The 24,403-nt window shown below is 44.0% G+C and overlaps 1 protein-coding gene across 2 annotated transcripts in view; it reads left to right on the top strand.

Moving 5' to 3' along the window:
- The window catches only part of ADK (adenosine kinase), a 199,744-nt gene extending 193,784 nt beyond the window's left edge, over window positions 1-5,960 (top strand). For both annotated transcript variants that reach the window (XM_081864403.1, XM_081864404.1), the window contains exon 11: window positions 4,923-5,960. In XM_081864403.1, the coding sequence (XP_081720529.1) occupies window positions 4,923-5,047 (125 nt within the window). In that variant the 3' untranslated portion in view covers window positions 5,048-5,960. The remainder of the gene's footprint in view (window positions 1-4,922) is intronic.
- Window positions 5,961-24,403: the final 18,443 nt, after the last annotated feature.

A 24,403-nucleotide genomic window follows, 5' to 3' on the forward strand; every position in this document is an offset into this window, starting at 1 on the left:
TAAAATATGGAGAATTATTCGTTAACGATCCCTAATACACACACACACACTGCACCTCTCACAGCACTACAGTTTGAAGGGATTCCCAGAAAAGGTGTGCACCTATGCAGCCAGACCTCAGATTGCTGGGGCAGGCTGTTCATTAAAGAGTTGTGGTCTGGAAGAGTCTTACTTCTAGATGTCGTGAGGAATGGCTGTTGTGTTTTCAATCTGTAAGATCCTTCCCACCCTTTGCTATTTTTGTATGTGTTCTTGAGCACTGGCCAAAATGGGACACACAAACACACACTTACTTTTCATCTTTGAGGGAGAGGGGGAGAGCAGAACTCCTCCTGCTCTTTGCCAAACTCTGTTTTCTGTGCCTGTGTGCATTTGGCAACCTGCCTAATGCATTCTAGACACACTGACTCAGAAATTGCTGTTTTTATCTGCCTAATTTTTATATACATGCAAGGCACCACTAGCTCTTGAGCTTTAACCACCTAGAAACTTGCTGGCAAGCTTCAGGCCTTCCAGACAGTTGGGTTTCCGTGCCTGACGCTCTCTCTCTCTTTTGTATTCAGTGATTTGTCCTGTAAGAATGCATGTTAAGTTAACGGACAGCAGATTGTTTTCGTTGTGCTACTCGGAAACCATCTGATTTTGTCCAGACACACTACTCCGATGTTGTCCGTGTAGCCACACTTGGTAGGGAGAATGGCTTGCCACCACTAGGAGGTGTCTTAGGTGGGAGATGTGCATCATTGAGATTCCTGTGGTCTTTACACTCAACCCAAAGTATTCTCCTCCTGTCCTGGGAATACTTCATTCTCTTCCCAGTGATGGCAGCAGCCTTTATTAGGCCCTCTGATCTATATTCATCGCAATCTCCGTTGTTATCTAGAAGAACGTTGTCAAAACAAACCTGTTTTCAAACTGCCCTATGACTGGCTCAAATTGGGGAGGGGACGGACGTTTCCTATGTTCTTACCGTTGTGCTTCTCATGACTGCTTAATACTCAATAATTAACAGAAACCAGAAGCTTCTCTTAACAACAGGTTCCCTAATATTTCTGCAGAGCTTAATTCCTACTTTGGCTGCAACACCAACATTCAATGCCAGGTTTCAACCCTGGACTATATGAAGCAAGAATAGGCAAAAATACACTGAGCAGAGGTTTTTTCCTGACACTATTAACTACTTAGGGAGGCAGGTGGCGCTGTGGGTTAAACCACAGAGCCTAGGACTTGCCGATCAGAAGGTTGGCGGTTCGAATCCCCGCGACGGGGTGAGCTCCCGTTGCTCGGTCCCTGCTCCTGCCAACCTAGCAGTTCGAAAGCACATCAAAGTGCAAGTAGATAAATAGGTACCGCTCCAGCGGGAAGGTAAACAGCGTTTCTGTGCACTGCTCTGGTTCACCAGAAGCGGCTTAGTCATGCTGGCCACATGACCCGGAAGCTGTATGCCAGCTCCCTCGGCCAATAAAGTGAGATGAGCGCCACAACCCCAGAGTTGGTCATGACTTGACCTAATGGTCAGGGGTTCCTTTACCTTTACCTTTACCTTTACCTATTAACTACAGAGAATCTATCTATCTATGAATGATCAGAGGAAGGGGTTGCAATGGAGAGTGGTGGTATTACTGAACAGACTTGAGTCCTGACATACCTCCCAATCACCCCACCCCCCAAAATTAAGCACTACAATTTCTAGGGGTCCTTAGGGTGCGTACCCAAGATTGAACCCCTTTGTCTGCATTAAGCGAACATTCCCGTCTTCTGGTTATCCGAATGGTAACATCCAACATCCGCCTCACAGTTGCGTAAGACCTAGAATGCAAGTCTTTCAAGGCTAACGCCGACCAGCCGATCCATGGTAGTTCTCAGAATTCCAAGTTCATAAACACAAACACTTAAGAGGAAATCTCTGGGAGGAATTCAGCATTGTGCTCCCTTGTTCTGTTAGTGCAAGCATTTCCACCGGCATAACAGAATGCTCTCTCTGGGGGGCTCTCCAGACCCCACCCACCCTGAACCAATTTGGGAGGAGAGTGGGGAAGCTCCATTGCGCTAGAGCCGTGTTTCTCGTACTTGGGTATCCAATTGTTGGACTACAACTCCCATCATCCCTGGCCACTGGTCCTCACTAGGGACGATGGGAGTTGTAGTCCAACAACAGCTGGGGACCCAAGTTTGAGAAACACTGCATTGGTGGGATTCACTGTGCTGACTGCCACTAGAGCACCTACTTAGTTGACCCTTTGCCTTCCTCTCGTGTACTAAATGTGTGAACGAGGATAGATTTAAAATGTGTGAATGGATGATCAAGTGTCCATGAGAGCCATCCATCTGTGTGTAGTTACAGGGTTTTTCCACATTAGTTGTGGCTGGGGCATGCCTATTTTGTAAAGCACTACCACATTTCACGGCATATTGGCGGTCTACCCTCGTCTTTGCTGCACTTTGGTTTATGTTTACATTTTTATAATATCACATGGTGATATTTTGCTCAAAGGGCAGCATCTGGGTTAAATGGCTTTTGCCATGTTGTAAATCTCAACCTCACATAAGCATGTAATGAAAGGGAGAAACCGAATGAGAAAGGCATCCATATGACATGGGTTAAGGTGACACACACAGTGTGCCCAGACACTTGGAAACTCATGTGGGAGGTCTGGGCTGAGAACTCCCCACTTAGTGGTGTCATAATAGGAAACAGATGTCACGAGTGTCACTATGACTGGCATTTTTGAGGAGATGCTGTAGGGGGAATGAGCAATGGGAAAGCCTGGTTCCTGGGCCATTTGGGAACATTAGAAAAAAGGTACCAATTAGTAGGCCAGAATCTATAGACTCTAATTTTATCACCAAAAGTAGGATGAGCCTGGCTTAGTGAAAGCATTTCCTGAGCACAAGTTTTATGGGAATATGAAGGATTCCTGGAAACGCTATGGGGATGTCATCCAACTTAGGCTGGGTCTTCCCTTCTTAGGGTCTTGCCTCTCTTTGACCAAACTATGCCATTGATGGCGGTTGAGGGGAGAGTATATATGAAAAGAGACCATGCCATTGCTGGGATGTACAGTTTCCTTTTTCTAAACACAGGCATAATTGGTGGTCAGCCACCGTGTTGCATCCTGTAGTCTTCATAAAATCAGGTTTTGTCATAAGTCTAAGTGGTCATTAAAGAGTTCTGGCCTCCCCACAGCCCATCACACTCAACAGCACCTTTTCTGACAGCCGTGAACAGTTGGAGGTGGAGAGGAGGTCTATTCTGGGACCTGGGAGTGAAATCTTATTAAATCTTCTGTAGTGTTGCAGAGACCATGGGTTTATCCGCACATGGTCTGAGATTGCATGAGTGAGCCCAAGGCTCACGTGCTCCCTCACTTCCACTTCCTCTATAATTCCATTCTTCAGTCACTCCAACTTCTGTACTTCCTATATAGAACAAACCATTGTTTGCTGTTAGAACCAAACCTGCAAGCTACGATTTCTGGTTGCTTTCCAAAGCAGATTTGGAAACTATGATTTAGAAATAGCTTCCAGTTCCGATTAGGAGGACAAGTGAACACTGTTTGGATGTAATAGCAAACAATATTTTCTTCCTATTCAGTGCAAACGATGTGAATTGGAGCATGTGAAGGAAGGAATGCATGAGTCCATGACTTGCTCATATGACAGCTCTCTATCACCCACATACTTGAGACTCTTTTCTCCCCTTTCTTTAAATAGTTCGTATGTGGTTTTTATTTTGTGTAGCTGTCTCTAACTAGGGATGGATGAATGGATCAGCCAGTCATTCTTCTGTGTCAGTTTCCCATGCATTGATGCATATGTCCTTTTTGACCTTTTTTCCTTTCCCATACAATAAGCCCACAACTTTTGTGGGGGTTATAGTCCAGGAATTGTACCTAAAGCCATAATGGTGTATAGTCAAAAACCCAATAGGTTCAATGGTGGGTGGGATTACCAAAGTCATTTTTCCTGGAACCCACCCCCTTTCCTCCCTATTTTATTTTATTTTACTTATTGCCACATGTGTAAATGCACACAAGTTAAATGTGCGTAAGTTGCAGACTTACTGTGTTTTAAAAGATGCACAAAAATTCATTTTTATTTTTTTTAAAATAGCTTTTCAGTGCATTTCCCTCTAAAATACATCTTGTGAGGTGGTAGCCGTGTTGGTCTGCCATAGTCAAAACAAAATTAAAAAATTCCTTCCAGTAGCACCTTAAAGACCAACTAAGTTAGTTCTTGGTATGAGCTTTCGTGTGCATGCACACTTCTTCAGACACTTCTTGTGGGGTGGGTTTTTTTGTTTTTTTGTTTTGCAAAACAGGTATTTTTGTGTGCGTCTTTTTTTTAATCAAAATGGCACAGCAAAATTCAAAACGGTACCCACTCCAATTCATAGCTGCATATTCCAGTCTGCATAAAAGGCTGGGACTGGTGAAGTAGGCTGGTTCAAGTTTAAAATGTGGACTGAGCACATTCCTCTTCTATCCCTTATTCCATTTACTTGTCGTGGAGAAGTTACGGAGGGGGGGCAAAGTCTCTAAACCCACACAGGATAGAATAGGCTATAAATGTTAAGGTGCAAACAACGAGACCAAGGAACCAGTTTCACCCATGCCTTAAGGTCCCAAAGCAGGAAGTCAGATGTTTCAGCTGACCCCACTGGTCTTCCCTCTTCCTGGGTCTTTGGAAGAGTGTCTGCTGAAGAGCACCAAACCGCGTGGCCTGGCATTCAGAGGACGGACGAAGCGCTAGTCTAGCTGTAGTTAGCTACCAAAGCATGTAGATGCCTCCGACTCCAAAACACAAGTTGATGTGAGTGTCAGGCTTAAGAACGGTCGCCTTGCAACCACCGCCTCCCAGCACGTTCCCAGGTGGTTCCCAACACTCTCTCCATAACACCTCCTTTCCCTCTTCTCCTGCAGGCTTCCTCTCGCAGCTTGTCTACGACCGGCCGCTGACTGAGTGCATCCGCGCAGGACACTACGCCGCCAGCGTGATCATAAAGCGTTCTGGCTGCACCTTCCCAGAGAAGCCCGACTTCCACTGATACTTGGGCAACCTCCGAGGATCAAGAGGAGACCTCGCTGCCTACCTTCCCTCCATTGACCCCTTTCCCCAGCTGCCCTGCACTGAGTCTTCTGTACTTTGGATTCACTTTGACCTTTCGCACACCTCTGTCTGAGTGCCCTTTCCCTGTCTCCAGCACAACGGTGTCGTGCACGTTTTACATTGAGGGGCCAGGCTCTCTTCAGCTTGACACTTGTGTACTCCCTTCCTACAGTTCCTAGGAGCAACTCTGTACGAAAGCACCCGCCACTGTTTAGCTGTGATGTAAGCTCTTCTAATATAGTCGTCTGGTATATTCTACCCTGACCAATCCTGCTCAGCTTGAGCAGGTGAGAAACCCTTAAAAACTTTAATTGGCCGAAGACTGAATTAACAGCAATGTACTCGTGCGAGGAATTGCACTGTTTGCTCCTATGTGTGCTATATTCACACACACACACGGCTCCTTCCTGCTTACCCAAGGCTGTGTGGTCCAGAGCAATCTTGCTGACTTTAGGAGGTTTAGGAGTAGGCTCCTAATTAAGTGCAGGATCTTGTAGATTTTGGGGCAGGGGGCTCATTTCTTCCAGGGCAAGATCAGGGTGTTCTTAGGATATAAATAAAAGCCCATAACAGGATATTCTCCTGTTGCGAGCTGAAGGATGCATCTCAAAGCAGATATATTATACATTTGTGAAAGTGAAGTACAGAAATATTCATGCAGGTTTTCTCATCAGGATATGCCAAAACAGAATCTTTTTATTTCAACGCACAGTTTTAAGACAAATAATGTACTTCAAATAAGTGAGAGATCTTTATTTGTATGTATGACAGTATTCAAGAGAGATGTTCTAAAAATGTCATTCATTACTATGTAATTTGATACTGATAAATAAAACAATTGTGATACAGTTGTTCTCTGGCTTTTCATTTGTGTGACCTTATGACAGAAAGTAGAGTGAGTCAGCATATCAAATGTTTTTTTAATTTTGTTTTAATTTTTGTGTGTGTCCCTTTGATGCTGAGAACAGCCTCATCATTTAGAAAGGAGGGGGGAAGAGGTTGGGCATTATTTATCAAGAACTACAAACTTTCCAATGGAAAACACCCCCAGCAAATACAGGGACAGTTTGACTATATCAGTAAAATAATTCATATCTCAGGGTTGTCCCTGGAGTACAAAACTAAAGGTCTTAGTGGCTTTATAATGGATTATATTTTTAAGGCAGGACCATATGGTGAGGTCTGTCTCTTTCAATTCCCTCACCAAAGGCACACAGAGTCCTGCTAGAGGATGTAGAATATTATTCAGTGGCAAAAACTCTTAGTGGCAGAGTCAAAAGGGTACATTTAAGAAACAGCTCTTGAAAAGTGCAAATCTAAGGTATATTTACAGTTACCCAAACAGCTTCATTCACACACTACAAAGAAATCTAGCTTTCCCCCTTGTCTCTACCTCCATTTATACCAAAATTCTATGTTAAAAATGTGAGCACAGAGAGAAAAATAACTTCAAAATTGGATATATAAATAAGGGGGGCCTGCACCATCTATTCAGTGCTCCCACCAAATTTTCTGTTAGCCATCTGTGGCCACTGAGCATCCACCGACTACATTCAGTCCTCATGAGGTTGGTGTGCCCCCCCACTCAAAAGATTTTTTCCCCTCCCTAATGTTCTTTTGTATTTCTGCAAACTTCAGGGCTTTCCAACCGTGCTAATACCTCCCCCTTGACTGTGGGTGGTTCTGTTTTGGCTATGAAAGCAATAGCCAGGACAGTCAACATTGAGCTTGGTTCTTTAAATTCTGGGCTGCCACAAAAAAGTGGTATCATTCATTCAGTGCTTTATTCTGATGTCTTTCCCTTTTGAGCAACTGTCACAAATTTGATCCGGCAATGTGCAAGCTCTTCATCCTTTTACACAGGATGTGATTTATATCCGGGGCTGTGTGGCTATGCGCTAAAACAAAGCAAAAACCAAAATGATACCAGGCCAAATTCTGCGCCAAGCATAGCTGAATTCTGCAACCTGCATAAATTTGCGTCGCTTAAATAAATTGCATGCTTTCCCCTTCTCTCTCTTGTTTGCTTGATTCATTCCTCAATTTTTGCCTAACTCTGCTTCTGCTGATTATATCGTCATGGGGGGTCCCAGAGCACTCCCCCACACTGAACAATAAAAATTCTTAACTTCAGGTGGGGGAAGGCCAAAATGGGAAGAAATAAAACTCTCAGGACAAAATCGGCAATAGGTGGGAGTAAACGCTCGAAAAAGTGGCAGCCGGATGGTGAGAGAAAAGGATCGCATGAGGAAATCTTCGACTAAGCCGTGGTACTATGTTGGGGTTTGGAAAGAAATCACCTTGCAAAGAACTGATGGCAGGCAAAGCTCAGGAGCATTAAGCCGACGTGTGTCCGTGCTGTTCCTGTTCGGTGATCATGTGATTGGCTTGTAGTTAAATATAGCTCCTGTTTAGGAAACACAGGACAGGTACTCGAAAGGTAGGAGTGTTCCTCCTGAGCTTGCAGGGTTTGTGAGGTTTTGGAGATTATACAAATCATTAGCCTGACAAAAAGATCAAAGAGGGAGCGAGGAGTCTTAATTTCAGGCACTGACTGCTGCTATATGAGCATCTCAGTGGATTAAACAAATAATGAGCACCTGCTGGGTAGAGGGCATGCATTAGGGTGATTCCCATTTCTAAGAAGTCTGCTTACAGCCTGGAGAAAATAGGCGTGCCCTTAAGGTCTTTTTATTTTATTTATTAAAAAAAATACGTTTCAACCCTGCTGTATCATAAAGATATACAGCACAGCAGTTTACAACAATATAAAAACATAAAACCAAACAATAAAATCATAGAAAGTTAAAAGCAAAAAGACATGGGAAGCAAACACCCACAGACCATTGTGAGGGAAGGTGTACTCTTAATTGCCCTCATAGGCCTGGCAGAATAGGAAAGATTTCAGCAGGTATTTAAAAATTGGCACCAAATCTCTATTGGCAGGGTGTTCCACAGGACTGGGCCAGTGACACTAATCATCAATATCACCCCAATATTTTTCCTTTGCTCATCATTCCCTGCAAGAGGATTTTTTAATGAACCATATTCCTAATATGTTAGAAGCCTGAATTGGCCGTTGCATCAAACATTTGAGAAGAAAAGGAGGAAAAATGTATTTTCTGAAGAAGCCAAGGAAGCTTGTTCTCTTAAAAGCTGAGGGTCTGGTTCCGCTTTTGCGGAGATGTAATAACAAAAACGGAAGGTGTCGGAAATATGGATTCTGAAAGACTGATTTGATGCGGAGCCAGTGGGCAAGGAGAATGTGCTTAGGAGGAAGCCAGAATAGAAACACCGCTCTCATCAAGTGGATCATAACCTATATCAAAGCCAGTTCTGACATTCTGAGTCTTGCGCAGAAACCAGCTATGAAACCCGCTAGCCATGTATATTGCCCTGATTGCATTCCTGGCTTCCTTAACAGTTTTAAAAAACCAGGCCTTTGGTTTTCTTTAATAATATATGCTATGCGAGGGGTTCCAGAACTGTATTTGCTGAGCCTCCGCCTTCTGAAAATCAGACACCGCCACCCGCCATGCAGGTTCTGCTCTTCTACCCAGGATGAGGAAATCCCACTTCTCGCTGCGATGACCGAAACCAAGAGGAAGGATGTGTAATAGGAAACAAATGGTCGAACAGATTCTACAAGAGAAATTATGGAAGAAGCTTTTTCCGTTTCTGTAATGTTTAAAAGTTGCAGATTTTGGATGACTCGAACATTTAAAAAAAACAATGAAGCATGAAGTACACAAAGCCCTATTTATGATCCTTGTATACTCTGATCTCGGGATGCAGGTGGCGCTGTGGGTTAAACCACAGAGCCTAGGACTTGCCGATCAGAAGGTTGGCGGTTCGAATCCCCGTGACGGGGTGAGCTCCCGTTGCTTGGTCCCTGCTCCTGCCCACCTAGCAGTTCGAAAGCACATCAAGTGCAAGTAGATAAATAGGTACCGCTCCGGCGGAAAGGTAAACAGCGTTTCTGTGCGCTGCTCTGGTTCGCCAAAAGCGGCTTAGTCGTGCTGGCCACATGACCTGGAAGCTGTACGCTGGCTCCCTCGGCCAGTAAAGAGAGATGAGCATCACAACCCCAGAGTCGGTCACGACTGAACCTAATGGTCAGGGGTCCCTTTACCTTTACCTTTATACTCTGATCTGGCATTGTACTTGCAGCTGGGCTTTCTCCCAAGCTGGCACTGCCCACCCGCGCCCTATGCACCCCTTTTGCACATCGCACTACTACGGTTCATCAAGCACCCTGTGAACTACGTCTATAAAACAGCCTCGGGATTTCAGTTTTGTAATGGAAAAGGAAGACTGTTTCACAAAGATCCCTTGTGAGTGTAGTGTTTGGGGGAAGCAATTAAAGCCAGTTCACCAAGAACGCAGCCCAAATAAAGGCTTGCCGGCCTTGGTTATTCATGTGTCGCCGGGTGGGCATAAAGGACAAGTTTTTGGTTGTGCCCATGGAGCTGACAGATTTCACACGTCTAATGAAAAGGGGAGCGATCAGAATAGCAATAAGGTGGGTCTCCTTCAAGTGCTCCGCAGCCCAGGGATTTCCAAGATGAAGTGCAGCCTCTCTGCACCGTGCAAATATTTAATGCCGCTCTAACTATCCCCTGGTTACTGGAGTGTGACAGTTAATAGCCGTCAGCTGCCAAAGCTGCTGAACGGCCTGGCTCCTTAGAGGGAAAATGAGTAGTAAAAATGGAGCCAAGTCAGTCTAGAAACCCACAAATCATAAAGTGCTGCTGCTCGGCAGGTCATCTCCCGCGATCACAATGTGGCTGACCTGAGCTGCCTTTCAAAACAGAAGCTATTGACTGAGGCTTGAGGTGGGCGTATTGTGTATTGTATTCAGGTTTGTGTACTTTACTGCTCTTGCCTGCGCACATGTAAGTTACAAGCTGGGAGGTGGCGGTTCTGTGTTGCAGCAAGAAGGAGCCAAACTCTTGCACTTTGCGATGCCACCGGTGGCCTGTAAAATGCACAGGGACGTTGTCCCTTGACTCGGCTAGTCTACACACTCAACCACTAACATGGAAGACAACCAGACAAGCAAAAGTATTGAGATACTGAAGGTTACTTCACAGTGCTGTTTTAAGCAGCATAGAATAAAAGAGCCAAAACATAAAACATGCCTACGAAAGCTGTCTGTCACTTTGACGAGTCGTCTTAAAATATTTAATGAGTCCCCTAAAATGCAGAAGCTGTTTTCCTCTTGAGCCACCTCCCCTGCAAGCCCGGCACAGTTGTAGTAAGGCCACTTTCTGTTCAAAGAGCCAGTGTGGTGTAGTGGTTAAGAGCGGTAGACTCGTAATCTGGTGAACCGGGTTCGCGTCTCCGCTCTTCCACATGCAGCTGCTGGGTGACCTTGGGCTAGTCACACTTCTTTGAAGTCTCTCAGCCCCACTCACCTCACAGAGTGTTTGTTGTGGGGGAGGAAGGGAAAGGAGAATGTTAGCTGCTTTGAGACTCCTTCGGGTAGTGAAAGAGCGGGATATCAAATCCAAACTCATCATCATCTTCTTCTTCTTCTTCAAAGCTGGCTACAGCCCTGATACATGCTAACATACCAAAAGCAAGCCGTCCTCAATCTGGTATCCTCTGGATGTGTGAGACTACAACTCCCATCAGCCATGCCCTATTTGCATGCACCAAACACAAATATATGGTTGTGCTCTAGAGGACAAATGCAAAATGCAAAAGAAGTTGAATGGCTGGATTAAATAAATATCCCACTGAAGTCATAGTGTTGTTTTCAGCATTTCCCCTACTCCAGCACAGGTGGGGGTTTTTTTGTTTTGCTTTTATCATTTTTTAAAAAAATACATGTCATGAGAAGCATAATTATATGGCCATTTTCAATGCTGCAGTTGGGTGCATTTTATCGCTTTCCATCAGATTATCACACTGTAAATTGCTAGCTCAAAGCAATGACTTTTGGAGCAAAAAATAGGAAGTTGTCCGGGGGGGGGGGGGCACCTCAAGCCAATCATCTCTTATTCCTAATGATGCCGCTTCAGAGATTTCCTTGTGAGACAATACATGAATAGCAAGTGAATAATTGGTTCAACGGGAGCTTCATTAGAGTCCAAGAGAGGGAACAGGATCTTTCATGTGAATAATTTGGGATGATTGGGGAAAGATGAAGCATTTATTACAGGATCGCCTTCTGCTGCGCAGTCAGAAAAATTTGAGCTCAGCTTCACTGAAGTGTGAAAACTTGTTGGAACCAGCTCATCTGGTTACACCAAATAATCGGCCAATGGAGCCATTTAGAGATGTGACTTTCAACTGCTACTCCTTTCAGACTGAATTTATTTCCTCCTCATGTTTTTCCTGTTTGGCGTCCCACTTTTCACCCCAGAGCTCGGAAAATCCTACCTTTCCTTTTAACATAATGAAACCACTGCCTACTTTTTCCAGATGTAGAAGACCCATTGCACAGCAATTAAATAGGTTACTTGGCTTGCTGTGTATCTAGACATCTCCTTCTCTGTGGTGTTGTAAGATACAGTTACAGACTCGCATGCATGAAAGGGTTAACCTGAGCCCTGAGCTCAAGTTGCCAGTGGGTGTGGCTTAGCAGGTTCCCAGCAGCCTTTGCTTCTCCCCGCCCCACACTTTTTGTTCTCTCCTGCTTCCTTTGAAGAACAAGCAGCCATGTGGGTTTGGCCCCCAGATCAGCAAATGCTCCAACCATAGCTGTCAACTTACAGATTTGAAAATAAGGGACCAGCAGCCTCGAAAATAAGGGATCAGCAGCCAAAATAAGGGATTTTCCAGGCACAGGTATGTTCAACTTCTGAGCCCCTCCGAGCCAAAGGCAGAAAGCCCAGCCAGAAGCCAAACGGAGCTTCATCAATAAGGGGCAGCAGCAGGACATGGCACTGGGATAAAGGACTGTCCCGCCAAATAAGGGACGCTTGACAGCTGTGGCTCCAACCTTTCAGTATTTTTTTTGCCAGTGATTGACGTCACACCAACGCTTGACATTTAGGAAAGCTAGTCTAGCCAATGAGAGAAAGAAACAACTAAAGTGAAACACCCACTGCATAAGACTCTCGGAGAAAGCACTTTCTGGTTTGTTTTTGAGCCTTTTCTGCTGGTCTTCGCGGGTGGAGAAGTGACTGCCACCCCATAAAAACAACTGAGGTATTCAGAATTTTAGTGTGGCTGGGACAGAGGGGTAGCACATCAACCCAAAAACAAAAAGTACCAGAGTCCATGATCAAACTTTGGTCTTACTTCACATACACAAAAAAGTGGGTGGGGGGGTTGTTCTTTAGTTTGTAAATATTTTTTTAAAATTGCTCTGCCAATGCAGATAAAGTCCATCATTATTATACTTGTAGTTCAGGGTGGGGGGTAGCTGAGAGAACACAAGTTACACTAGTTCTGCAAAGTATTATCCCAATGTTGCTGGAGGGAGAGGGGAGTCAGAAGAGTGTATGAAAGTGTACACCAGAATTGTTATTCTGACTTTATTTATTTATTTATTTATTTCAAAATGCTGTGAAGTTGATGGTAGCAAGAGCTCCGTCAGTTAAGGCCTAGAAAGGGTGGCAGGAGTCAAAGGAGGAATTACAGGTTTCGGCAGGAGTATAAAAACATCTGGGTGCCAAGTCTACCTGTGGGTCGACATCAGGTCCATCCGCTGAGAAGCGATGGGCAGATAGACCTGGACCAAATAAGTTAATGCAGAGGAAGAGGCAAGTCATGTTAGCATGCATAGCTGAGCGTTGTACTGTCACTTTTATTTTGAAAAATCAGATTATGGCTAACCAAAATGTCACAAAGCAATGACAGATGATGATGATGATGATGATGATGATGATGATGATACACATCTTTGTTCTCCCCTCCCCCTCACATCCCTCCTTTTTTCTCTGTATCACTTGCACACACACACACACACACACACATATATATAAAGGTAAAGGGGCCCCTGACCATTAGGTCCACTCGTGACCAACTCTGGGGTTGCAGTGCTCATCTCGCTTTATTGGCCGAGGGAGCCGGCGTACAGTTTCTGGGTTATGCGACCAGCATGACTAAGCCACTTCTGGCAAACCAGAGCAGTGCACGGAAATACCGTTTACCTTCCCGCCGGAGCGGTACCTATTTATCTACTTGCACTTTGATGTGCTTTCGAACTGCAAGGTTGGCAGGAGCAGGGACTGAGCAGCAGGAGCTCACCCCGTCGCAGGGATTCGAACCGCCGACCTTCTGATCAGCAAGTCCTAGGTTCTGTGGTTTAACCCACAGCGCCACCCGCGTCCCTATATATATATACAAATCATTCCCCAAAATATAATGATTGTCCTTGAATTTTCCCACCACACTTGCCCTCCTCTCCTGCCACCCCCTTGGAGAACCACTGCTGTAATGACCGTACCCCATTCTTCATGCCCCGTCTTTACCTTTATCTGTGCCAAATCTTCCAGTGTATGTCTTGAGTTTTCATATTATGACAGAGAGGAAGAGAAACTTCTCCCTGTTCCTTTCTTTCTCCTATGTCATCAAATACATCACAGCCGTGCTTCCCCCTGCCACTTACCCACCTATATATTTTTTTCTAAACTAAGAAACTAAAACATCTTGTGGCCTCCCCTCTGCTTTGTTCCCTCCCCTCCCCACAAGTTGCTAATGATTAAGGGGGTGGCCTGACTAGTCCAAGGGCAACTGAGGGTAGCAAGGAACAGCTCAGGCTCCGATTACTCCAGAGAATGGGGAAAAGGGTGATGGGGGGGGGAGAGAAACGGTTTTTCTCCCCTATTGCTTAATTAATGGAAAGAGCCCAGTGCATCTGCCAGCAGCTCCGCTGCAAGGTGAATTCTTCCATAAAGAGCCTCATTCATGAGTTGCCAGGAGATCTGCGACCTATTATCGAATTCGCACAAAAATTAAAATAATAAAAAAACACAACATCATCAACAGACTGGCTAATTTAGTGGCTTGAAGGATGCAGCTGGTGCTCCTGTTTGTATTGGGGGGGGGGGGGAATTCCGCTCCTGCTCTGATTGATCCCCACCTCCTTGTTTTGTATCCCATGAAATAACAAAAAAAGAGAGAGGCGTAATATCGTTTCCCTGCCGCTTCACTTATGAGAAAGCATTTGTTTCCCCTTTCTCTTAAATGAAATGTTGTTTACGGTGACTTCCCCCACTGAAATCGGGTGGTAAGTGTGCTCTCTGACATCTGTGCAGGATACTGAGTCAATCCTGAGTCAGATCTTCGGCCCATCAAGTTCTGGATTGTCGACACTAGCTGGCAAAAGCACCCAGGGGCCTTCGGGCAGGAATCTTGCAAGGGATCAAACCTGGGACCGTCTAGAAGCAAAACAGGTACAGTGGTACCTCAGGTTAAGTACTTAATTCGTTCCGGAGGTCTGTTCTTAACCTGAAGCTGTTCTTAACCTGAAGCACCACTTTAGCTAATGGGGCCTCCTGCTGCCGCCGTGCCGCCAGAGCACGATTTCTGTTCTTATACTGAAGCAAAGTTCTTAACCTGAAGCACTATTTCTGGGTTAGCAGAGGCTGTAACCTGAAGCATATGTAACCCGAGGTACTACTGTACTTTACATGTGACCTGCCCATCCCAAACACTGTATCCAGAGTTGGGAGCTCCTGGCTTGAGCCCAGGGTGAAGTGGCCTTCTTTAGGTAGCGCCATTGAGGGAGCACAGGTCATGGTAGGAGCTGATATTGAATGGGGCAACAGTTTTGGGTCATGGTAAATGCTAGTCCAGGGACACAGGTGGTGCTGTGGGTTAAACCACAGAGCCTAGGGCTTGCCGATCAGAAGGTCAGCAGTTCGAATCCCCACGACGGAATGAGCTCCTGTTGCTCAGTTCCTGCTCCTGCCAACCTAGCAGTTCAAAAGCACGTTAAAGTGCAAGTAGATAAATAGGTACCGCTCCGGCGGGAAGGTAAATGGCGTTTCCGTGTGCTGCTCTGGTTCACCAGAAGCAGCTTAGTCATGCTGGCCACATGACCTGGAAGCTGTACGCCGGCTCCCTTGGCCAATAAAGCGAGATGAGCACCGCAACCCCAGAGTCGGCCACGACTGGACCTAATGGTCAGGGGTCCCTTTCCTTTACCTAAATGCTAGCCTAGGGCTTCATGGGGGCAGGGGAAGTGCCTGCTCTTTGACCTCAGTTTCAGGCAGCACAATGTTTCGGACCAGAGCTACTTTAGCCCCCGTGAATGCTGCCCATAAACCATTGGTAAAACATGTTTTACTGGTGGAATACAATTGCACTTTCAGAGAGAGAGAAAAAAACCGTTGTCAGGAGTGCATGCAGGAGCCAGGCCCTGTGACCAACAGGACTCTGCAGGACTGGGGCCTTCCTAAGTTTGTTCTGGAGAGGCAAGGTGCGGCCGCACAGGTGAGGCCAATTGGTAACTCACAGCACCTGGTAGCAAGAGCTGGGAAGGGATATAAGGTCCGCATTTCCTTTCGGCTCTTTGCCACAGCAACACGCTTCCTGCCTCGGGCTTCTTGCTTCCTGATCCTTGAACCTCGTCTTCTTGACTCCCTGCTTCTTGATCCTCGGACCCTTGACTTCAGGACTCCTTGCTTCTTGATCCTCGGACCCTTGGCTTCTTGAATCCTGGCTCTCTGTCCCTTGGACTCTTGGCTTTCTGACTCCTGGCTTCTGGACCCCCCTTCCTGCTCCCACCCCACCATCTTGCCCCCAGTACTGATGTCCCCTGCTGGGACTTCGATCGCCCGTGAACCGGACCATGATACCCGTAAGAACTACTGCATGTTGTCCCCAATACATCAGAAATTGGTTACTTTTTAAGACATGGTACCGTTTCATTTCATTTAATAACAGAAACAGCATAAACTCAGGATCACCAGCTACCCATCAGCCATTGCAGAAATATATACTGGGATAACAGAAGAAATGGCATGTTTAAATAGAGATTGACTTTGTACACAGCTCCATATTTGTAGTTCAAATGTGCAGAAGACGGTGGTTTTGTTTTTTTAAAAAAATAATTTTTATTAATTTTCATAAAACCAAAAAACACACAAATAAACAACACATGACTTCCCCACGCCTCCCCTTCACTGCACCCCTGTTTCAGAAATTTTTAGCAATCCTTCATTCCTTTTCAATATTTCGTTTCCCTCAAAATTTTCTTAACTTAACTATTTACAGCTATAGTTCTTTATTTCTTGACCCTTAACATTTTATCAGTCCGAAATTTTGCAACAGTTCTTAAGATATAGTTTAAATTTTTTCCAGTCTTCTTCCACCGTCTCTCTCCTTTGATCACGGATTCTGCCGGTCATCTCTGCCAGTCCCATAAATTCAGTCACCTTCGTCTGCCATTCTTCCAGAGTAGGTAATTCTTGCATCTTCCAATACTTTGCCAGGAGAATTCTTGCTGCTGTGGTTGCGTACATAAAAAAGGTTTTATCTTTCTTTGGTACCAATTGGCCGACCATGCCCAAGAGAAAAGCCTCCGGTTTCTTTGCAAATGTCCACTTAAGGACTTTCTTAATTTCATTATAGATCATTTCCCAGTAGGCTTTAACCTTTGGGCAGGTCCACCAAAGATGATAGAAAGTTCCTTCGCATTCATTACATTTCCAGCATTTATTATTGGGCAAATGATATATCTTTGCAAGCTTGACTGGAGTCATGTACCACCTATAGATCATTTTCATTATGTTTTCTTTCAAGGCACTACATGCCGTAAATTTAAGGCCTGTGGTCCATAACTGCTCCCAGTCAGCAAACATAATATCATGACCAACATCTTGTGCCCACTTAATCATAGCTGATTTAACTGTTTCATCCTGTGTATTCCATTTCAGCAACAAGTTATATATTTTAGACAAATTCTTAATATTGGTCTCTAACAGTTCTGTTTCCAATTTTGACCTCTCTTTCTGAAATCCTAATTTCTTGTCCTGCTTAAAAGTCTCATTTATCTGATAGTAATGTAACCAGTCTCGAACTTTGGATTTTAATTTCTCAAAGCTCTGTAATTTGACTTTTTCACCATCATACTCTATAATTTCACTATATTTTGGCCAATTTGAATCCATATTAAGTTTTTTAACTGCTCTAGCTTCCATTGGTGACAACCATCTGGGTGTTTTATTTTCCAACAAATCCTTATATCGATTCCAAACATTATATAAAGCTTTCCTGACAATATGATTTTTAAAGCCTTTATAGATCTTTGCCTTGTCATACCATAAATATGCATGCCAGCCAAAATTGTTATCATACCCTTCCAAATCTAAAATATCTGTGTCTTCAAGAAGTAGCCATTGCTTCAGCCAGCAGAAAGCTGCTGCTTCATAATAGAGTCTTAAGTCCGGCAGCGCAAAACCCCCCCAGAAGACGGTGGTTTTGTGTTCTCTGTTGTCTTGACGGTGCACAATACTAATTGAAAAGTTTGGGTTTGGTCGGCCATCATTGCCCACTCTTAGCTTTAGGTCTGTTTGGCTTCCGACAGATTATGTTGACTCTCTTTGTACGATTATGGGACGGCTTGACCCTTGACTTCCCAGTGACTCAGAAGATTGTCACAGCAAGGCAGTGCCAAATGCCAAGTGGCAGAACAAAATGGCAGGCCATTATTATGGTGGGGTAGATGGATCACTGCTAAAAGAAAACCAGCATACTAAAGGCAGAACTGCATGCTTTAGCCTTGATGTGCTATTTTTCTATTTACAAGGTGGTTATTAAATCTTTGGGGGTTCTTTTAAAAATGCGGGGGAGCATTCAAAAGTGGTATTTCCCATTTGTGGTGTGAAGTAATACATTATTATTATTATTAATATTATTATTATTATTATTATTATTATTATTATTATTATTATATCCCTCCCATCTGGCTGGGTGGCTTCCAACACATATAATAACATAATAAAACATCAAACATTAAAAACTTCCCAATACAGGGCTGCCTGTTGATGTCTTCTGAAAGTTGCATAGTTCTTTATCTCCTTGACATCAGAACAGAGGGCGTTCCACAGGGAGGGTGCCACTACTGAGAAGGCCCTCTGCCTGGTTCCCTGTAACTTCGCTTCTTGCAGGGAGGGAACCACCAGAAGGCCCTCTGAGCTGGACCTCAGTGTCCGGGCTGAACGATGGTGGTGAAGACCCTCCTTCAGGTATGCTGGGCTGAGGCCTATAACATTATTCTGCATGTGGAGACTTGGCCTAGCTTCTCAGGTGGAATCCCTGAACATTTTTCACAGGACAAGGGTCAGGTAGTGAGGGGGTTGCTGGCATCTGAGCTTGCGGTGGTGGCTAGTTCACATCAAGGAACCAGGGAGCTTTGCAGAATCAACCCACCATCAGCTAAGAAAGCCAGCGTGGTATAGTGGTTAAGAGCGGTGGACTCGTAATCTGGTGAACCGGGTTCGCTTCCCCGCTCCTCCACACGCAGCTGCTGGGTGACCTTGGGCCAGTCACACTTCTCTGAAGTCTCTCAGCCTCACTCACCTCACAGAGTGTTTGTTGTGGGGGAGGAAGGGAAAGGAGATTGTTGGCTGCTTTGAGACTCCTTAAGGGGAGTGAAAGACAGAATATCGAGTCCAAACTCCTCCTCCTCTTCTTAGAAGGCAATGTGCACCTTGAGGTTGTCCTTGAAGTGGTGATGTGGTACTTTCTCCCCATGTGAGCATTACATCAGTTTCTAGAAGGGGGGATTCTGGGTGGGAGTCACAACTTGAGGTTTTCCCACATGGAGTGAGGTCCTGGCTTCATGCTGCATACCTCTGTGTCATGGAGGGTCCCTTGGTTTCCCCTTCTACAAAAAAAAAAAAAAAAAGAGTATGTTGTCTGCAAGCCGGATATATTTCTAATGTTTTTCAGGCACTCGAGGGGAAATGTCTCAAGCAACCTGAGTACTTAGTACAAAGAAACCAAGAATCAATGGGAAAAGCTCAAGGCGAATGACGTTGTCTTTTTGTTTGGCAAAACTGATTTGCTTATGCTTTGCACAGAGGCCTTTGAGGTGCCACAGATAAGGAAGGCACCTGAGGAGCAGAAAACCTTTATTTGATTTCTCCTGCTTTGTTTCCCAGAATTCAAACACCTTCGGAGCCCCAGAGCAGCTCTCATCTCCTGCTTGGCCTAGGTGAGTAACTTCCTTTGACTTGAAAGGGCCTTATTGCTACAAAACTAGCAGGCTGGCAAGGGTTTTGAAGTGTGTATTTTACAAGCAAGGTGCTTTTGTTCTCGACGGTTCATGTTGCTTTCTGTTCTTTAAGTTGGAAATAAAGAGATTGCAATGTGCTTGGCAATGGTTTGCCAAGACCCATTACTTAACAACAACAACAACAACAATGTTTTCCCACTGAAATTTCCCAAAGGAAGACATTGATTTATTAGATTTTTTTAAAAAAAAAGAGAGAGAGAAAATATTTATGGGAAATGTAAACTACATTACCTGCTGCAGTGTGGTTGCTCTTGATGCTTGCATCCCCTGGAGCTTCTAGACAATGTGAGCGTGCTTCCTGACAGAGTGGGGTCACTTGGCGCATCTCCCTGCCTGTGCTGGCTTCTTTGAGACACAATTCAGGGTGTCCTTTTCATCAGGGCTTCACTCAGTTGAATGGGGATCATGAAACTGGTTCAAAAATATCTGAACAACACATGGAGCTAGTTCCTATAATTGCCAGGTGAACTAGGATGAACTAATTTCATTTTGGGTTCAGACTTTGGATGATTTCATGTAAAAGGCAAAGGGGCCCCTGACCATTAGGTCCAGTCGTGACTGGAGTTGCGGCACTCATCTCACTTTATTGGCTGAGGGAGCCAGCATACAGCTTCCAGGTCATGTGGCTAGCATGTGGCGAACCAGAGCAGCGCACGGAAACGCTGTTTACTTTCCCGCTGGAGCGATACCTATTTATCTACTTGCATTTTGACGTGCTTTCGAACTGCTAGGTTGGCAGGAGTGCATTCATTTAGCTTTCATTAAAAAAAATATATAGCGAGTGAATTGGGTATTTATATAGGAAGTTAGAAAGGAAAACATGGAGGCCATGGTCCAAGGCTTATTAGGCAAATACTGAGGTGCTGCTTAGTCACTTAATCACTATTGTTCAGCAACCAGCAGGAAAGAATGTGAGGCATTTCCTAGATCTTCCCTTCTGTATGTTCCTGTTTCTTCCAACGGGAGCAGCTTCCAGTGAGAAATGTGAAGCTAAGGTAGCAATGCAGCGAGTGGCATAATATAAAGGAGTGTCGTGGAACCTATTTTATTTTCGTCTTCCTCTAACTTTTATTTCACACAGAATATGTTGCATTTGTCAAATTGCATTGTCATTTTGTTGCTCTTATTTTTGTATTACTTTTTTTTTTTTTTTTTACACAATTAAGGTCTCTCTTCCTTTTTTTCCAGCAAAAGATGCTCATTACTGGCAGCCATCACGACTAATAATTTTACTAGGATTGTGGGCTATATAAAACAAATAGTATCTGGATTAATCCTACATCACCAAACAAAAAGCCAGAGTGGTGTTGTTCACTAGGAATGTTATCTCAGTAAAGAAAATGATCAAAGTCAGATGGGTTAAATGGGGAGAATTTTGATGTCTAATAGGCAGAAGAAAAACCACAACTTGGCTACAACTGCAAACAAGTTTACCCAAAAGTGAAATCTGAAAAATTAAGATTCCCCTGTCCCCCACTTCTAGGCATTTTTTACAGCTTCTGTGTGCACTTTTTCATTGATGATTGCAAAATTATTTCAATACATTATAGACCTTTTCTGAACAATTAGGACACCAACAGAGCAAAAGCTATTGGGTTATAATGTACAAATATGATTAAGGCGTTTATCTGTGAAAGCTACTAATGTCCCATTGCTAATATGGCTATCTTACTGGGGTCGTAGGCTATCAGAAAAGGCAACTTCATTCATCTCCACACACCCCAATGGTAACTACAAACCCATTTTCAGACCCCTGACCCGGAAGAGTTAAGGGGCTGCTGCCACAAACAGTGTGCAATTCACCAGCCCTGCTAGCCAGTGATGTGAAGCAGTGGCAAAGAAGGAACAGAGTGATGTCCTAGCATGGGTAAGAGTGCTTCTGGCTGGACTTCCGGTCGGCACCAGCGTTTGATGGCGGTCCTAGCCTCGAGCTCCGAGGCAGGACTGCTCCGTAAGTTCGGGTCTTACCCGCTACGGCAAGCGGGGGACCCCTAAAATCACAGGCGCTGAAGCCTGTGAGCAAGGAGATTCGGTGGGCACCTTTGCGCCCCCCCGGCATCGTGAAAGAGCCTTTTTAAAGGCTCCGGAGCGGCATCGGGGTGAGCGCGGTGCTGAGGATCGCTACCCAGCTTACGGAGTGAAGCCGCGTCGCCATTAACGGAGAGCGCCGATTCCTTTCTGAAACTAAAGATTGGCAACAACAATACCCGTGAGTAAGAACGCAAAATTAAAAACGGGACTTAAAAATCTAGAAGATTTGGCTGAAAACGGGAAGGCAAAAATTAAGGAAGTCAGCCTCCCGGATCTGCATGATTAACGGAGCAATGAAAGACTGAGCTGTGATTAAACGGACTTTCCTTTTAACTCTTATTAAACCAGACATCGAAAGGATCTCCCCCCTGTAGTGCAGGAGAAGGGGGGGAGGAAACAGAATTAATTTAACCTGCAAAAGAAAGGGATAAGGAATAAAAAACCTCTGCTGCTGACACTTCTGGTCAGGCTGCCGGAGCAGCGATCGCCTGAAAAAGGAACTGTCAAGTGAGCTGTCAAAAGACAGTGGTTACAAAATAAGACTTATTTGAAACATATTAACGGGACTTTGGTGGATTACAATTTTAACAGTAAAGTGCTACAAATTAAAGACTCTTAGTGGGACTTTTGCCTTTGGACTTTCTGTTTCTTTGTTGTGGGTGCCTTTGGATGGTTACAATTGCCTCCTCTAGAGGGCTTCAGTTGTATTACGGTGTATCCAGCGGGATTTTCCACTTGCAACTTTCCTGTGTGAATGACCTTGAGTTATGAGCAACCCGCCAGAAGAAATTTCAACAAGAAGTAAAACAAAGCAGGCTCAAAAACAAGCTCAAAAAAGAGGTTCTTTATCAGGAGCAGCAGCTGCACAAGAAAAAATAACAGCAGCATCAATGGAGTCAATGACACAGGCTCTGCTCAAAATAAATCAGTCATTAGAAGTACTCACCAAGCAATCTGCAGAACTTACTAAACAGTCTACAGAGAACTCTAAGAAACTGACGGAGCTGACAACAAGACTAGACCTGAACACAACAACAATCTCATCTAATACAGATTCTATAAACCGTTTGGTTCAAGAGTCTACGGAAACAAGGAGAATAGCTGAGAGTGCTAGGTCTACTGCCGAAGAAACCAAAGGAAAGTTTGCGCCTATTGCAAAAAAAGTACATGAACATGATACAGCATTAGCCCTACTAGAACTGGAAAGGAAAAGCAAGAACCTGAAATTAAGACTGGTTCCAGAAGAGGAAGAGGACAAGCTTGGGGAATTCCTCACAGATAAATTTCAAGATTTTTGGAATGATGAGTTAGATGGAGAAGAAGATGAATTTGTGATAACCTCAGCCTTTCGGATTGGCAGGAAGCAAGGGAAGAAGCCAAGAGACTGTTTAATTACCTTGGGATCAAAGGAACAAAGAGACAAAATACTGAACCTACATTTCCAGAAGGCCTTGGTCATTAAAAATTCTCAGATCCAGATTTTCAAGGATATTCCTAAATACTTTTTGGAGGTTAGATCTCAATTTAAAGAATTAGTTGATCTACTTAAACAGAATAATATCCCATTCAGGTGGGAATTTCCACAAGGGTTGTCCTTTAACTTTAAAGGGAAGAAAATTAAAATAAAAACAAACCAGGATAAAGAACTCTTTTTGGAAAGAAATCAAGAGGATCTTCAGAAAGGAACTGTTAGTGAGGGGGAAGTACCGGACATTTCAAATCTATCATTTGGACTGAACCGAGCACCGACCGAGGAGGAACAACAACTTGGTGCAGTCGGTGGAAGAGCTACCCAGTAACAAAAATGTCTCTGCAACTCTTCAGCTGGAATTGTAATGGTTTGAACCACCCTCGAAAAAGGGGTCAAGTATTCCATCTATTAAAGAAGGAACATCTAGATGTAATCTGTCTACAAGAAACTCACATTGCCAGGACACATAGAAAACTTTTAACAAATAAGAGATTAGGACAAGAATTTATTTCATCAGATAGAGTTAAGAAAAGAGGAGTTGTGATCTATGTCAAGGAAAAATTTGAACCAAAACTGATCTTTAAGGATGACCAAGGAAGATACCTGGCAGTGGAAATTCAAATTCATGGAGAAAAGATTTTGATTGTTGGAGTATATGCACCAAATGAGGGGAAGGCTGAATTCTTCAAGAAGTTGCATGAGACTTTAATGGACTTTTTGGACTTTAAAATTATAATGATGGGTGATATGAATGGAGTTGTCTCCACAAACATGGACAAGGCCCAAAGACAAATAATATCTAATGATGGAAGACTACCAAAGACATTCTTTGAACTGACTGACACTATGGACCTGATTGACATTTGGAGAACTAGGAACCCTCTGGAAAGGGAGGGGACCTTCTTCTCTGAAGCAAAAATGACATGGACTAGAATTGATCAAATATGGACTTCTAGTAATCTGGCATCAAAAGTTAAAAAAGTAGAAATCTGCCCAAAGACCTGTTCTGACCACAATGCTGTCAAGATGGAAATGAAACTGACAACAGCTGGAACCTTTAGATGGAGAATGAATGACACTCTCTTTGGAGATGAAGAAATTTGTAAAAAGGCTCAAAAGACACTTAAAGACTACTTCGAGATTAACCTGAGATCAGACACTGAAAAAAGAGTTATTTGGGATGCAAGTAAAGCCGTGATGCGTGGCTTCCTAATACAACAGAATTCAATAAAGAGGAAAAAACAGAATGAGAAGAAAGAGAAAATTTGGAATCTAATAAAAGAAGGGGAGAAGAAATTGAGATCTAAGCCTAAATCTCAAGAGATACTAAGAGAAATAAAATTCTATCAAACACAATACATGGAATTGATGAATCAGGAAATAGAATGGAAAATTAAACAAATGAGACAAAAGACTTTTGAGTCCGCAGATAAATGTGGGAAGCTACTGTCTTGGCAATTGAAAAAGAGGCAAAAATTGAATACAGTGACATCACTCGAAGTAGATGGGAAGTCTATTAATAAACCAAATGAGATAAGTAATTGTTTTCAAAGTTTCTTCAAGAAATTATACAGACAAGGGCCAAAAAACGA

The sequence above is a fragment of the Podarcis erhardii genome (genome assembly GCF_964252035.2).
Source record: "Podarcis erhardii genome assembly, chromosome: 5".
Taxonomy (NCBI): domain Eukaryota; kingdom Metazoa; phylum Chordata; class Lepidosauria; order Squamata; family Lacertidae; genus Podarcis; species Podarcis erhardii.